Source organism: Notechis scutatus, chromosome 1 (genome assembly GCF_049901735.1).
Source record: "Notechis scutatus isolate UNSWTSFEM ecotype Mainland chromosome 1, rNotScu1.2, whole genome shotgun sequence".
Classification (NCBI taxonomy): Eukaryota; Metazoa; Chordata; class Lepidosauria; order Squamata; family Elapidae; genus Notechis; species Notechis scutatus.
The window spans coordinates 179,085,940-179,103,324 of record NC_142009.1 but is presented as its reverse complement, the minus strand read 5'-3'; the positions used below and the strand labels follow the sequence as shown (position 1 = coordinate 179,103,324).

The following is a 17,385-nucleotide window of genomic DNA, read 5'->3' as shown; positions in this document are numbered from 1 at the left end:
TTAACTTAACTTCTATTGTGCCTCTTCAGGAATTGGCCATTATTTCACTTCAGGTTCCTCCCTTTCATTGTGTTGTTGTGTGGTGCTCTCAATTGCTGTTTCTTTTTTCTTTATGATAATTGAATTTATAAACTCTGCCCAGCCATAGTGGATTCAGTATAGATCCAAGCAATTTTCAAATATTCAGAAACTTTTCAAAATAATTTTTGAAAATTATACATAACATAACCCTTAACAATCACACAGCATATTCTCTTTTGGCATTTTATTTCCTTCTAATATGGGTTTGTTTGCAATTACATTAAACTGATATACCATATTGAAATGAATGGGGAATTTGAACTGACAAGTGTCAAGAATAATAATATTCTGTTGCTAGCAACTTCCCCATTACAAGGTATGGAAAATAACAAAATCCTTCTCCTTTCTAGCATCTCTGCTCTTTTTTAAAGAAAAAGAAAAGTCAAGATAATATAAGGGACTCTTTTTTGAACACTTAATACTTTCTTTTAAAAAAAACCATTAGTCCATAGTGTAAATGCGTTGTTTTCATACTGAAAAACCAAAGTTGTAGTTGTGGGAAATGTCAGACGTGCAGTTGCACTCCCAAATCAATAAGAGCATAGCTGCTGAATCTCTAAGTGGCTGTACTTGGGGGAGAAATTGTATCCCATAATACAAGACTCTCAAAATTAGAACCAGTCCTGATTTAAAGTGACACTAGAGTCCGGTTTTCTTAATTTTGAAAAAAGTTTCTAATTTACATGAATAGCTAATATATTTATACAGTACTATATCCTAAAAGTTGTGTTTTCCAGACAGATAAATTTAAAATCAAATTGTATATTGCCTAAATTCTTATGAAAGAATTCACAAATTGATTCAGAATCATGTTGTGGGAGAAACTGTTGTATGATATTATTTCTTTTTCGTTTTGTAGCTCTACTGCTAGAAAAAGTTGTCATTAAACAACTAGTCATAAATTGAAGACTACCTGTAATGTCTATGTGTTAGAATAGTCTCACCCTCACCCCTACCCCTGCAAAAAAGCTATCTGTTTATTCTGAGATTTTAACTTAACCAGGTTCGTAGAGAGTACAGGAAATTTTTCCGAGCCAACGCTGGAAGGAAAATTTATGAATTTATCCTTCAAAAAATTGTAAGTATTTTGCTTGTGTAACACTATTACAGTTGTATCAAGATTTTACTTTACAGTATGAGCAAAAAGCTGAAAGAAAGTTTGAAATGCCACTGTTTTTATAATACATAAAAAACCAGAGTGAAATACCAGAATTGTTTTTGCCACAGGAAAAAGGTACTCTTTTGTAAAACCAAAGAATTATCATGACTTTCATTTTTAACATCTCTACCTCTAAGGGTTTTTTTAATACGATTGTCCTGCTTTTATTTTTGCATCTGCTGCTTAAAGTGACATCCCTTGGTTTAGAAGGAAATCAAATCCCCTGGAGCTTTCTAATTGAAACCCAGCAAATAGTCTCCAATTCACTTAATTTTCTGTAAGGCCTGCAAATGAAAAGGAGAGATAGTATTGCCAAAAATGAGTACTTTTTCTCCCCGGTATAAATAATTATTTCTATTCTTTGAGCAGAATATTTATACCAGGAAACTGATATAACTGGAAATTTAGGATTGTTTTAGACTTCCCATCTGTATTAGCAAAAGACTTTTCTGCCATATCTTTGTTCCAGCTTCTGCAACCGCTTGAAGTTTTTTTTTTTTATTTTATCAAATTTTTAAACCGCCTATCTTTCTCACAGGACATAAAAAAACAGTATATAAAATTTAAGAGGCAGGCAATGTTAAAAATTAATCAAAAGGCAGAGGGAGGGCTTTCAGGGAGCTAATCAGCCCCATATGTCAGCCCTAGCCAAGATTGCAGAGCCATGCTTTCATGCCTTTCTGGAAGGCCAGGAGAGTGGGGGCCCATCTCATCTCTGGGCGGGGGGGGGAATGTTCCATGCGCGAGGATTCCCTTCCCCAAACCCCACCAATCAGAATTCCTTGGCTAACAGGATCTGCAACATACCTTCCTTACCTGACCAGGGAGAATAGGTTGAGTTATGGGATGAGAATGGTTTCCATAGGTAATCTGATCCGGGCTATGTAGGGCTTTAAAGATACAACTCCATTAAGAGAGGTTTGGTGCCTTACAAATAAATAAATTTGCAATGATTACAATGAAGACTTTTTGAGAAAATAAAATGCTTTTTCTATTTTTTTTTAACCTAGATTCAAAAATACTTTTTGGAAATGAAGAATAAGATGCCTTCTTTATCACCAATAGACAAAAACTGGCCAGCAAGGCCTTACCTGTTTTTGGATTTAACTCATAAGGAACTGAAGAGGATATTCCACTTGTGGAGGGTAATAATATAATTCTGGAATTAATTATTTATTTTGGTTGTACTTTTATTAATAACCTAAGCATAAAAGCCGAAAATCACTAATAAAATATGCAAGAAGTTACGTTTCTCATCTTGTTCATGTATTCTGTTTCTATTAAAATTCTTTACCAAATTGGACAAAATTCAATGGCTACAAAGAAAGTTCTTTCAATGGCACAATTCTATAATTAAATGCAGCCTTGTTGTTACTCAGTTTCTATGAAAGGGGCATTTATCTTAATATGTGAATATCCATCAATGTTGTAAGTCAAAGTCACTGTTAAATCCTGTTTACAAAAATCTGGAGCTACTTGCTATAATTCAAGCAAAGTCCAACCTGTGATATGGCATATGCAATGTGTTAAAAGTGGAATTCCCCAGACAAATCAGTTGAAACTAGAAATGAAGTGTCTGTCCCCCACACCTTTACTGAAGAAGGTACACATTATAAAGTTTAATTGGTACATGTAGTGGAACCAAAATGAAAAGTGTACCTGATCAAACATTAACCAATTCATTTGTCAAGTCTCATATTTTCCTGTTAAGATACATTTTATCAAAGCATATTTCATATGTATTTGTATATTAATGTATGTTACCAAGTCACAGCAAGTGGTGACACCTAGCCAATCTTGGCTGACCTCAAAAAGGTTAAGATCGAAACTGATAAATCTCAGAAGGCAATATGACATTTATATACTGTCGGCAAGAAAAGTGTGTGTATATATAGATTTCTAGTGGAATTATAATGGACTGAAAACAGCTCCGTGAAAGCAGATCTGTCAATTGCATCAGAGACCAAGGAACTGGTGAGTAGACCGGTTCCTTGAAAAATCTATGGATAAGCAGAGTATGAGAGATCACCCACATATGCTCTGGATGGCTACTGCTTCTTGTGAGGACACCACAGAGCAACAGTTTTCTGCAGGTAGGAATGCTGAGTGGTTAGCCAACTTGTTAGCAACTGCAGCAGAACCTTTTAAAGGACAGTACGTTTGCAAATCTTACATTCTGATTACTTTGGGAAAATTCATTTTAAAATTATTTTTATCCTTGGCATGACAAGATTGAAAAGTCTTCATTTGGTTAAGTTTATCATCAACTCTGAACAAAAGAAAAGTTAATTACAAGGCTAAGAGCTTTAAAAATTTGAAATAACAGCAAAATGTTAAATATGATTTTGATTTAGAAAGTGATAAATAGACTAATGTTCCAGATAAATTTGGAATATTGAAACTTTTACAATCAAATTTTGGAATTAATTTTACAGAGCAAATAGCTTCTGGTGGGAAATAGATCTGTTTGGTTTGGGGAAGACATAACAGAGATAAGTAATTTAAGGATTTAAAAACTAGACACTAGAGGGGACTAAAAATTAAAAATGTAATCCTATCTGTGCAATAGGGCAAAGATGAAATAAAGAATAATCAAACTCTATGAGAATATTTGAATGAAATATAGATTAAGACTATTAGAAGACAAAGGGATGAATATAAAGTTGGTTTATTTGATCAAGGTTCAAACAAAATATGTTTTTAGTTTTGACAATTCCTTATGGAATTTCTGCTTACACCAGGACTGAAAAGATGACGCTTTATGGATTTGGTTATTGATAAAGGATGGGATATGGGATGAAGATAAAATTGTTTTCAATCACAGAACCAGGGGTGGGAAGTGAAGAATTATTAAATTTGTTTATACAAATGGTAAAAGTTGGAAGTTACTTCTTTATGTATTTCTTTTCTCTTTTATGTTATATTCCTTCTCTTTATTGTTTTCTTTCCCCTTGCAGCTTTTATGTTTTCTATTACCTTCTCTTTCTTGAAGATTAGTTTGGTTTAGACCAGGGGTGTCATACTTGTGTTATCATTGCGACATCACATGACGTATCTTAACTTTCTTCCCCTTCGCTAAACCAGGTAGGGGCATGGCCAGCATGTGACACATCCGGCCTGTGCACCACAAGTTTGACAGCCCTGGTTTAGACTTTACTGTTGCAATCAATATTCTTAATAAAATTATATATAAGAAAGAAGTGAGAGAGATTGTGTGAGCACACAAACATGTATGTATTTAAGGAGACAAATTCCATTCAAGTGTTCTGACCCAACTGGGTTCCCAAAGAACAAACACAGACAAAGGCAGCAGCCCCTACCTTTTAAGGTTTAATAACGAATTCTGTTCTGAAGGCTGCTTTCCACTAATTAGCTCCGACAAGAAAGAGCCTTGCCAAGTTGTTTGTCAAGGCTGTCAAAAACCCAGAGATAAGAAATAATTTACAAAATTTTCCAAACATGAACTAAGATGTCCACCAGTTGAGTTTCAGAGCTTCTTTGCTGTCTGCAAAGAACGCTTTTCCAAACCTGGCTTTTATCCTCTTCAGGGAGGGGCCATTACCTTGCAGCCTTACTCCCAAGTCGCCTGTGCTGCTGTAATTGTTCTTTCCTCCAAGTAGTTCTTCGTGCACGTGCACTTGGCACAGGCTCCTCGGGAACATCCTCGTCACTGCTGCCAACCCACACAATCTCTGAAGGCAGCAGTCCACTCCCTGATGGTCCTGGCCCCTCATCAGAGTCATCGCTCTCCTCAAGCATCTGCACCTGCTGCCGGCTTATCACAACATCAAGAAAGTTATTAAAGTCATTAGTTTTAAAACAGCAAATTCATAAAAATAATGTTTTAGTGAATTTTGTGATAAACGTATAGGTAGCCTTCATTTAGCAACCACCGTTGGGGCAGGCAACTCAGTTGTTAAGCAAAGTAGTCATTAAGAGAAACAATGACTGGGCCTATGATCTTACCTCAACTTTTCCTTACTTTAAAGACCTATGAAAGTTGTAAATGCAAGGATTGGTTGTAAAATGACTTTTTCATCACTGTCATATTTGTGAGTGCCTGCTAAACGGGGCAGTCGCTAAACAAGGATTACAGAAGAGAAACAGTAAATGTAAATTGAGAACGGATGTTTATGTTGAATGCTATGTTTATAGGTAGCATCTGAGGTACATATATCTTAAGCATAGGAAAAAAGCAAGCCAATTTCCATGTTGTGATTCATTTGCAATTTATTTGCAGTGTAAAAAGTACAGGGACCAGTTTACAGATCAGAAGAAGCTCATTTATGAAGAAAAACTGGAAGCTAGTGAACTTTTCAAGGACAGAAAAGCTTTATATCCAGCCAGGTAATGAACCAGTCTGATAACTTTGCTGAGGTTGCAACAAAGTACACCCACATTGGGAAGAAATTCGCCAGAAATTCCTATCCATCTTCTTTTTTTTTTTGGCAAAGACTGCCACTTTCAAGCAATTACCAGTTTAAAGATCATCCTCATCCTTCCTTGAGAATATACAGTAAATTAATTAATTAGTACTCTAATAACCTAATTCTTCCATGTTTTGATAGTTGGAACATTGCTATTTAACGTGGTTAGGCGCCCACAAAAGCCTGCGAACTAAATTAATAAGTGTGGGTGCTTTGTAGGTTAAAAATGCTATAAAAATTAATCTAATGTTCTTGCTTGGTTAAATTCATGTCGGTGGGTAAGATAGCAAGTTTCAGTTTGGAGAGTAAAGATGCTGATAGACTGCCTTATCATTTTAACATTTTAAAAATGTTAAGCTGCCCACTCAGGTAGGAGCAGAATCCTACCACCAAACAGTGCCTCCGATCCCCTGATCTTTCATGAGGTCCATAAAAATACCGTGGTTGATGATATTGGATTCACTGAAAGGTCTACCACAAAGACCTAAGATGGGTACAGACTTCCCATTTATGTTCTAAGGACCTTCTCCAGGATGACCAATGTTGTTTTCATCCATATCTAGGCCTGAAAGGGAAGAGAAAAACAATTTCTTTGTAGTATCCATCTTCTCAACAATATTCCCCAGAAAGGGAAAATTGGAGACTGGTTAGAAATTTTTCAGTGCAGTGAGATTGAAGGATACCCTCTTCGAGAGATGTTGCAGAACCACTTTTTTCAAGGCAGGTAGCCTCTCGCTCTCCTTTAGAGGGGCATTAATCATCTCTTAGTAATACATATCCCACCTGGCTGCCCAAAGGTAGCACGTAGAGCATGAGTCTGATCTACAGGTAGCAGAGCATGTATCCATGTCATCAACTCCTATAAGAACCTCAGGTTAACATTGCAAGGCAGCGATCTGCCTCACCCCCAACCCTGCCCATTTGGATTCCAGTTATACACAAATACGATCAGCTGTATCCACAAAGAAACATGCCACAATGGGTGAGCCGTCTTCTTTATTCATTGCATTTCAATCAGGGAATAAAGATGTTAAAGTCTATCTCTTTTTATTGGATCTGTAGCCTGACAAATCTTCCTAGGACTATTGTCTGTAGCTTCCACCCGCCTTCCACCAGTTGCCTTTCAGGAACTCTAGATGAGCCATTTCAACTCTTGGACCATCACAGTTCCAACCTCAGCCCTGAGCAATGCAGATACCATCCACTGTCCAATCTTTATCCATTACTTTCACTAGTTTTCATAAGGATGCAACAAACAGTGCAGCATTATGGTGAAGAAAATCAAATATTAAACCTCTTTTTATATATATATGAAATGCAAGACTTGTCCATATATTGCCTGCCCTCCCCATTCCTACCAGGTCTTTCCCAGTCTTAAACTTGTTTTTGTACAGTGCCTGGCAGTTTTTATCTTATCAGTTTCTTAAAACAGGCAAAAACGTGTCTCCAGTTTTTTGGATCAATCCAAGATAACATTCTTTGATTCAGACAGTGGATTTTGTTTAAGGAATTGGTGCATTGTTGACATTCTTTTACCTCATTTGGAAACAAAATTATCTAATTGATAAAGATAACGAGAAAGAGTTTTGCAATTTATAAGAAATGATTGTTATGTGAAATATGATATTTTGCAAGTTAAGGTTAATTTAGTGCTTGAGATGGTAAATGAACCAGTGTCTGTTAGTATTCTAGGATAGGTACTTTCTATAGGTTCTTCCAGAGTTTTGGAGTATAACTCCCATTATTGCTTGACGTTAGCCATACTGGCTGAGGCTGATGGAAATTAAGCCAAAGTACCTGGACCTCAAGAGCTTATATTTTCAGTCAAGGTTGAGGAAAGGTTGCCATAGAAGAAGGACTACATGCTAAGAAAATAAATACCATTACTTATTTACCTTTACTAAAAAAAATACCATTTAATTTCTTTATCTAACAACATAGCATTGCAGTTTATTGCAGTTCAGGTTCAAAATTTAAAACCAGAGTCTGTTGAGCTTGGAATTTATTCCAATAGAATATATGTATCTCAGGATTGAGCTGTGGAGTCCTTGGTTGGTCCTAAGCTTGGTTGTTTGTTTGCAGATGTTTCATTATCCAACTATGCAACATCGGTGCTGGTGAGTGTGGAGTTTTCTCTCTGTTTATATACAGTAGCTTGTCCTGCCAGTGTTGATGGAAATATGGTTTTCTCCTTGGTAGTTCCTTTATTGTTTCTCTGAGGTACAGTAGTTCCCAGGAGAGGGGAACCACACCCCCATCAACAATGATAGGTCAAGCTACTGCATATAAACAGGGAGCACATTTCCAGCATTGATAATGTTATCTAGTTGGGTAATGAAGTATCAACAAGCAGACAACCAAGCTCAGGAAGCACCAAGGACTCCATACTTGGAATTGATTGAATTTACCCCGCTTCTCTAGTTAACTGTAGCCATATTTCTTTGTGACCTGCCATCTAACCCTGTTTAGGTTTTTGAAAACAGTCAAAAATAACTTACCAACCATCCAGCCATGCAATTGTGATCTGCAGGCCAAAGATTTGTTAAGAAGATCTACAGTATTGCATGTGTATTTGAGTTTTGATTATATTTATGTTTCTTTTACTTAAAGCGTTGGACAGCCTTTCCAGGGGGCTTATCTTGAAATCAGTAAGAACCCCAAGTACAAGAAACTGAAAGATGCCGCTGAAGAAAAAATTATTATTGCTGAAGTAGTAAACAAAGTCAATAGAGCAAATGGAAAGGTAAAATCATTTCTCCATAGGGAAAGATTGGTACATGTAAAATACTTTATCCAAACTTAGACATCCAATAGAGGTTTGTTCTTCATAGTTACCTTGTATTCTTTGAGTTTTGATTGCCAGAATGAAGGAATAGCAATAATTATTTCATTTAATAGTTTATATTTTTAATGTTATATGCAATTCTCTTTCTTCTTAGTATGGTGATTTCATGAGTGCTATAGTTAACATGTAAACAGCAATCACACCTAATAATTCATCTTGTTCCTGGATAGCTATTTCCTTAAAATAATCTATAACCCAGCTAATTTATTCCTATTTGACAGGAAACATAAGAGTCCAGCTTTATTTGCTGAACTATATCATCTTCCTCTTTAGTTATCTTTAAAATATTTGCACAGAGGCATTATTACATTGGTAGTTAATATTTTTGAATTTGCATGAAAGTAATCACTCTCATTCTTTTTCAGTGCACAGCTAGGATTTTCTTGCTTACAAAAAATAATGTCCTACTTGCTGATCAGAAATCAGGCCAAATCAAGACAGAGGTTCCTTTGGGGGATGTCACTAAAGTGTCCATGAGCTCTCAAAGTGATGGTTTCTTTGCTGTGCATCTCAAAGAGGTAGGAATAAAATAACATCAGTGACAATAGTAATAAAGAACTGGCAATTTTAATCTTACAGAGTAAGAGGACAGGGTACCTTTTATGCATCCAAGAGACTTGATCCATAGATTTTTTTTAATACCTTGATTAATTGCCTTTTCTAGGGATCTGAAGCAGCTGGAAAGGGTGATTTCCTGTTCAGCAGTGATCATCTGATTGAAATGGCCACAAAGCTCTACCGCACAATGCTTAGCCAAACCAAGCAGAAGCTCAGCATTGACATATCTGATGAGTATGTTTGGATTCGTCTCATTTAAATAGCTTCTATTTTAAAAAAAGCCAATCATGTAACAAGAGCATTCCATCTGAAAATAAATTAACATCTTTAATGTGAAAACATAGTGCTGTTAAAAAGTCAGGGAAACACAGCTAAAGAAGTAGGAGTATTATAGATATCATATAAGGAAAGCCTCTTCTATACATCCATTTCTCCTGTTTAGTCTCCTTAGCATTGAAAACCATGATGGGCAATCTTGTGCTTTCCAAATACTTTGGATTTTGTCATCATCAGCATCTCCCAGTCAGCATGGGAGTTTAGAGGGGAGTTAAAGGTTGTCTATCTCTGTAGAAAATTCAATAGCCAATTGTGTTACCCTTTACTGAAAGCTATTGTTTTAACAAAGGAACTTTTTTATCCTTTTATTCCCTTTTCTGGCAATACTAAGTATGCAATAGTGGCAAATATCTGTAGCTCGGGTGTAGGACTGAGGGTGAAGTTTCGTTCCCCAAACTTGTGGGTTGGTTTTGTTACCAGGCGAACATCTTTAGGGGAATCCCCTAAACTCCGCTGAAGAAGTTACCTAGCCAGGTAATGAAATGTTCAGAAACCAACCTACAAGCTTGGAGAATAAACCTCCACCTTCAGTACTAAGTATATTGTGGCCTACTCTACATGGTGCTCTTGTGGTTTAGTTGTGTAATTTGCATTAACAGTTTGTACTATAAGAATATGCATGCTATTTGTGCATTTATGTTTCCTAACACAGCCTTTAGAAATCCTTAACTCCAATTTCATCTTACCAACATTCAAAAGAGGTCCTTTTGTATTAGTGCAAGCAAAGCCCCTCTCCTTGAAGTGTTAAGTTGTTGCATCCATTCGTGATGCTTTGAAAGCTGTCCTTGGCTATCTGTGCCTGCTGTGTGAGTTTCCCAAAGCAGAAAGCTGCTTAAATGTTTTATTAAGAAATGCTTTAGTCACACCAGCATGCTTTGCCCAGTACTTCATTACCTGTATAAAAAAAAATACAGGTAGTCCCCGACTTACAACAGTTCATTTAGTGACCTTTCAAAGTTATAGTGGCACTGAAAAATATGACTTAGGACCGTTTTTCACCAGTTTTCACTGAAAAATGTGACTTACGACCTTTGCAGCATCCCCATGGTCATGTGATCAAATGCCTGGCAACTGGTTCATGCTTACGACCGTTGCTCTGTCCCAGGGTCATGGGATTCCCTTTTGCAACCTTCTGACAAGAAAAGTCAATGGGGAAGCCAAATTCACTTCAACTGGGTTACTAATTAACCAATTGGGGTGTTCACTTAACTGTGGCAAAAAAGGTCATAAATAGGGCAAAACACACTTAACAAATGTTTCATTTAACAACATAAATTTGGGGCTCAATTGTGGTCGTAACTCAAGGATTACTTGTAGTTGATTCTATTGTATGAATAATTTGTCTTCAATAAGGGAAGATAAAGTCAAACCCTCCAAGTAATCATGACAAAATCTAATGCATTGTGTCACTTTTCCCTTAATTTATTGTTATAATTACTTTCTTGGGGAAATTGCTGTAGTATACTGAGATCTACAAATGTAGCTTGCTTTGGCATGAGCTGAAATACTCAATGGGTATTCAGAGGGGCAGCTAGTTTTTAATGTCATAATAAGGGAGAAATTAATTGATTAAACTTCCCAATGACTTATGTATTCAAAGACCTGAAATATTATACTTCAAATAATGGACAAAAAATGAAATACAGCAGAATTTTACCCATGCTTCACTTTTTAGCATGATACAGATAAAAAACAACAAAACAGAAATAATTAACATGTTCCCTGACCTAGAATTTAGTTTTCAGCTGCGGTGCAGTGGAAAAGGCTATACATAAATACAATGCACTCACAAAGAAAAAAAAACATAGATAACTGTAGGAGTCAATCTTTTAAGTTAAATGATAGCTCCACTTTTATGTATTCCCTTCAGATCATGCATTTAAGTCTAATCTTATGAACCATCAGGCTACATCTTTGCAGAGGGAAGTAAAAGAAACTGAGGAACAGCAATTTACATTTGTCTCTGATATGTAAACATTATCTCGTATTATTTTCTATAGAGGAGAATATGTAAGCCAGTAGATTTTGGGGAGATAATGCATTTGGAAGAGATAATATTTAAAATCTCAAAGTAGTAGTTTAAAATTGCATTTCAAAGTTAGGAAAAATACTGTTCTGCTGCATGTAGAAAAAAACCAGATTTGTTGATGTTTTTGACCAATGGTAGAATTTCCTATACACCAGGCTTTTGATCCAATCACAAAAGTGAAAACAGAATATGGCATCTGTCTTTTTTCTTGCTTTAGTTTTAACTTAAATCCTGTGAAACAACTCAATAGGTTCATCACCCCAAGTGCATATCCATTCTTTCTTCTTACCATAGATAGGTGGGACATGAGAAAAAATACTATAATATCAGTCATATGTGGCGCCACAACATAATTTACCTTTATCGCAACACTACAAAATGTTGCCTTTTTAGCCCTTGCAGTAAGAAGCCAAAAATAAATGGCTAGGACTTTCCCCCAAAGCAGCAAAATGATTGGCAGAACAAAGTATTTTCCCACATAAGCATAATTAACCAGTGAAATTCCTAATTGCAAGATGTGGAGATTAGACAAGTCCAAGGAGCATAATTGTATGATTAACTTACGAATACAGATGTTTCTGTATCATTGCCAGAGCTAAAGCAGCATGTTCTGGATATCATTTGCTCAGATGCTAGCCTTCCCAAGAGACATTTAGTTAGTCATTGTGGGAAATCAGAAGCTAGATTATGTGTGGCCAGCCATCTTATGGCGGGTCACTTGAGGTGAAGGGAAACCAATGATCTAATGGTGATGGGAGGCAGCACTCCAGAGCAGGATACACTGGGCGCTGGTGAGGGGTGGGTGGGAGTAATGAGGCTTTCTCCTGGCAACCCTGTTCAAAATCTCTGCTCCTCTTCTGCTAGTGGGAATATGGGCAATGCAACAGTCTTGAACAGAGTCGGTGGGGTGGAGGACTTCTCTGACGTGACAGAGCTAAAGTGGAAACATGTGCACTCTGAGTGTGCTATGATTTTTGCTACAGCCCTATCTTGTTTTGTTAAAAACAAACATTCTGAATGGAATGAGGATGGAGGGAGCTTATGTAGGAAATTTTTGTAAAAACAAATATTCATTAGAAGGAGCCTCTGGTTACATGAGGATATGAATTTCTTTTTAAGGAAAGTTTACAGTTAGTGAAAAACTATTTTTTAAAGACATCAGCTTAGAAGAGACATAAGATATATACTCTTACATAGTATCACAGGAGAAAATGTCTCTTCTTATTTCTTTTTTGTTCTTAAGGATTTATGTTTTTCAGGTTAGGCATAGAATTTGTGGATTACATACTCCACAGCTTCTTAGATAGGTGTATTAGAACATTTACATGTTCCCTGACTCCCTTTCTCTACTACTTTTGGAAATGTTGGCTTTCATTCTTTTAATCCTGATCTTCTGTCTATCTCACTTTGCCCAATGGCATTGGTTCTAGTGCAGGCAAATTTGGGGTTATGGAAAATAATTGAAAACAAAGTGTGCAAAAAGAAAACTACAGGTAATTCTCTACCAGATACTGTCCCAAGTTATGATCACACTGAATTAATAGTGGTTACAGCTGGTCCTCCGAGTTCCAGCCATCCCAACACCCCTGTGGTCACGGTTGCTTGGCAACCCATTCATTCTTACACCAGATTGTAATCACATAATCGCCATTTGCAACCCTGTCTGCTGGCTTCATTAGAAAGTCAATGAGGAACCAGCAGGGAAGATCGCAAATCACTGGGCTAAGTCTCCCCCTGCCCATTCCTCTACTTCCAACCTCTTTGTGCTCTCACCAGCCACTTGTGCACAGTCCCTGACCCACATGGTGCCTCTCATATATCTTCCCTAACCCTCTCTGACTCATGCTGTGTCTTTCATGTACACTCTCCCTTCTACACCTGTAGTCATACCTCTTGCACCTCTTTGCTCCCTTCCCAGCAACAATCACTTACCTGCCTGAAAGCCAGGGACTTGCAACTTCCTACTGACCTCCCAGAAGACTTAGTTGTAAGAAGTCAACAGGAACTTGCCTTGTCTAATGTTCATGGAATTCAATTAATGGCAGCCTGCAGGAATTTCTGTTACTTATCAATTCGGGTTTGCTTTATGACTGAATCACTTAGTGGTGAAAATCCCAGTCCCAATTTTTGTTGTAAAGTCAAAAGCTACCTGTCTTGTGGCACAAGGTGCTATTAGTTCCTATTTTATTACTAATATAAGAGAATTTGTGAGCCAACAACACCTTTTTTCTTTGCTGTTACACCTAAATGTGGTGGGTACCTTCCTTAACTACTCCCTGTGTTTTTGCTTTCTCCAGGTTCCTGGTTCAGTTCAGGCAGGACAAAGTGTGTGTAAAATTTGTACGAAGCATCCAGAAAAATGGCAGCATCCCCACTTGCAAGCGAAAAAATAACAGACTTCTTGAAGTTGCAGTACCATAATGATCCACATCCATACCTTACATGGACTCAGTTCCTACAATGGTGCAATTTTATCCATGGGAGGGAATTTTGTGGAATGGCGAAGAGCATTCTATTCTGGCAGTGGCAAAGAGCTTTTTGGAAAGCTGTTGCTAAAAGGTGCAACTAATCTTTTCAAGGCACACGTTTTTAATTTTCATATGATAACTTTTGGTTGATATATACACTTTTTGGTTTCCGACAGTATAATATGAACAGGCAATTTTTTTTCTAATTCCTTTGTTGTTTTTTAAATTTCTTAATGCTGCATGTTACAAACCCTCAGGCTTTTATGGCCATTCTTGATCTTAAATTAGAACCCTGCCCTACCAGCTGTTTAGGTTGTCAGAATAGCTGGATGGTGATCCCTCGTTTTTCTTCTTCTTGGGATTTCTTCCATGGTAAAATTCAGTCCAAAGCATTAATCAAAAAGAAACATAGGAGCAACTGGCAGATTCTGAGACTGAAAGCTATATTGTTAATTGCAAACAGCATTAAGCCATATGTAAAATGATCTTTAAAGGAACATAGGCCAGGAAACTCTAATTCTGCAAAGCAGAACATGTGTGTGATCATATATGCAATACATCTTTTTTTTTGCAGTGGAAAAAAGTCAGTGGTACTGCATTTTCTAATTGAGAACTTTTAATGACTTTACAAGAGGAAGGAGTAACAATAACCATGTAGCTCAAGACAGGGTTTTTGCTTTGTGTGCTTCCTCCTATTCCCACTTTTAATATAACTTTTAACTATAATTCCAAAACATGCCATTGTCTGCATGGGAAAACAGAGGGTAAGTAATTTAAACTTGTTGAATGAAGGGTGCGAATACATGTTGTACCATGTGCAATAAAACATTCATACAACTTGTGAAAATTATTTATAATAATATCTGTAGGTAATAAAAATGGTTGGGACATGCTGAGTATGCCTTGTTATAAAGGGCTGACATTAGCTTCACAGTACGCTAAGTTTGTTCCCTGGATCTACACTACAGTTATCACTTTGAAGAAAATAATCCTTGGGGGGGACAAATATACATTTAATGTTAAATGATAAACAATTGTAATGTGCTATTTGGTACTCTTGTCATATTTTTATATCTCAACTGGTTTTATATAAGTTGGTGTGCCTGATGCGTAAAGTGTGCACAGAAGCACTTTACAATAAAGAACTGCATTCTAAACTTTCCAAGGACCGGTTGCATCTTAAAAGAATTGTATGAGCCAGGAGAATTAGCCAAAAGCATTGGTTTTTGGAATGTTGTTTTCAAGTGTTTCAGTAGACATTAGCTAAAGGAGATGGCTGAATGTGTTTTGTATTGTTCATGTAAGAATGATTTTAGATCTGTTGTATTCTCAGTCTGGTTAAGAATTTGCCTTCAAGGAGAGATTACTACCAAGAAGTGTGATGCTAAACAGCCCAAGTTTAAATAAAAAGAAGCTTTGAAGCAAATATTATTTGTGGCTTTCACTTAAGATATTTATCAAATATCAGATATATAGCTATCAGTACAGGGGTAAGTTCCTCCTTATGTGAAAATGACTTTTACTGATGGAATGAGATTGGACAAGACTGTGAGAGGGATCTTAGTTTAGGGGACTGTAGGCTAAAACATATAAAGAATGGTTGCTGGCCTTATGTCTAGGCCAGGGGTGTCAAATTCATGACATCACGTGACATATTGGGACTTTTTCCCCCTTTGCTAAACCGGGAGTGGGCGTGGCCAGCATGTGATGCATCCGCCCCGTGGGCTGGGAGTTTGACAGCCCTGGTCTAGGTTAATGAAAAGGGGACTAGGAGAGACATGATAGCAGTGTTCCAATATCTCAGGAGTTGCCGGAAAGAAGAGGGAGTCAATCTAGTCTCAAAATCACCTGAAGGCAGGACAAGAAACAATGGATGGAAACTAATCAAGGAGAGAACCAACCTAGAACTAAGAAGAAATTTCTTGACAAGAACCATCAGTGGAACGACATGCTTCCAAAAGTTGTGAATCCTCTAAACCTGGAAGTTTTTAAGAAGAAATTGGACAACCATATGCCTGAAATGGTATAAATTTCCTGCCTGAGCAGGGGGTTGGACTAGAAGACCTCCAACGTCTCTTCTAACTCTTATTCTGTTACTCTGTTTAGGTGTTACTAAATGCCACCTGGCCTCTCTAGAGTGAACTATGGCCAAATGATAGGTGTTACAGCTCACCATCTGAAAAATAAAAACCTATATTCTGAATTAGAGTTAGAACTGAACTTATACATTTACAGATGCAATGTACACAAATTTACTCAAAAGCACATGGAAATGATTTTTGAAGCAAAAATGATTTGTTTCATTGCTATTGTGATAATTATCCAGACTTTCTCTGGGATCTGTTTGCTCACCAATACGGTACTATTCAAATTTTATCTCTCTGAAGAGAGAGGGAGAGAGAGAGAGAAAGAGATTTGTATAATATAAAGGAAGCATTTATCTTTCCAATGCTGCAATATCAGTCATTTAGCTGTATTAAGAGCACATCCCCTGGTTGTCAAATTCCATGCACCAGGTAGATAGTTCAAAAAATATCATCTGAAAATTTTAGCTTTTGTTGCACAATCATACAATTATGCGATAAAGGGCAGTTTGTAAGTTTCAGCTTGGGGCGAGGGGAGGATAGTGCCTGCATCTCTTGAAATATGTTGCCTGTTCCCCACGTGTCCCATCTACTTATTGGTGGCTTTGAAAAAGATAAAAGAAGACATTTATAGGCCAGCAGAGAGAGATATAGAGAGGTAAGATAATCCACCCCCCTCCCTAGATCAATGCTTGCTGTGGTGAGAAAGTAAAATAAATGTTCTTCGCGAGGGGAGCTGGAAAAGCTTTTTTCCTTTAACTACAGCATTGGCAGTTAATCAGATGAAAAGCCAAAGGGGGGGGAAAGAACAATTAGCTTAATGTGCCTGAAGCTGTAGCAGTTGACACAGTATGTAACGCCTAATGGGATAGCAAGTACAGTTGCGGCAAGCAGCACATTGGCTGGGGTGTGCTGGCAGCTGGTGCAGAGAAGGTGTAGTATACCAAGACCCATGATGCCAGGTAGCAGTACCAGCTCCTAGCTAGGTTGGATGGATTCCCAGGAGCAGCGCAGGGTGAGATGGTGGTCAGAAGTCCCAGACTTGCCATAGGTCCTCCAGATCTTGTTAATCCTAGTAAGGCTTATAGAAGAGCTACAGTGTCCTCCTCCTCAGGACAAGAGGAGAAGGCAGCAAAGGCCTGGGCTCCAGGGATGGGATTCAAATTTTTTAACAACTGGTTCTGTGGGTGTGGCTTAGTTGGTGGGCGTGGCTTGGTGGTCATGTGACTGGCTGAGTGTGGCCAACTCAAATCACCCACATCGAGGCACGCATCTCCTCGCCTGGCCTCTCATGACTTTGGGGATGCTGCAACAGTCATAAGTGTGAAAAATGGTCATGTCACTTTTTTCAGTGCCATTGTAACTTTGAATGGTCACTCCACACAAGCAAAGTACCAG

The 17,385-nt window shown here is 37.5% G+C and overlaps 1 protein-coding gene across 1 annotated transcript in view; it reads left to right on the top strand.

The window, feature by feature from the left end:
• The window catches only part of MYO1B (myosin IB), a 134,324-nt gene extending 119,586 nt beyond the window's left edge, over window positions 1–14,738 (top strand). The window contains 7 exon segments of the mRNA XM_087949548.1: window positions 1,085–1,159; window positions 2,251–2,385; window positions 5,481–5,587; window positions 8,278–8,410; window positions 8,878–9,030; window positions 9,177–9,304; window positions 13,733–14,738. Coding sequence (XP_087805674.1) covers window positions 1,085–1,159; window positions 2,251–2,385; window positions 5,481–5,587; window positions 8,278–8,410; window positions 8,878–9,030; window positions 9,177–9,304; window positions 13,733–13,856 — 855 coding nt within the window. The 3' untranslated portion in view covers window positions 13,857–14,738.
• The last annotated feature ends 2,647 nt before the right edge of the window (window positions 14,739–17,385 follow it).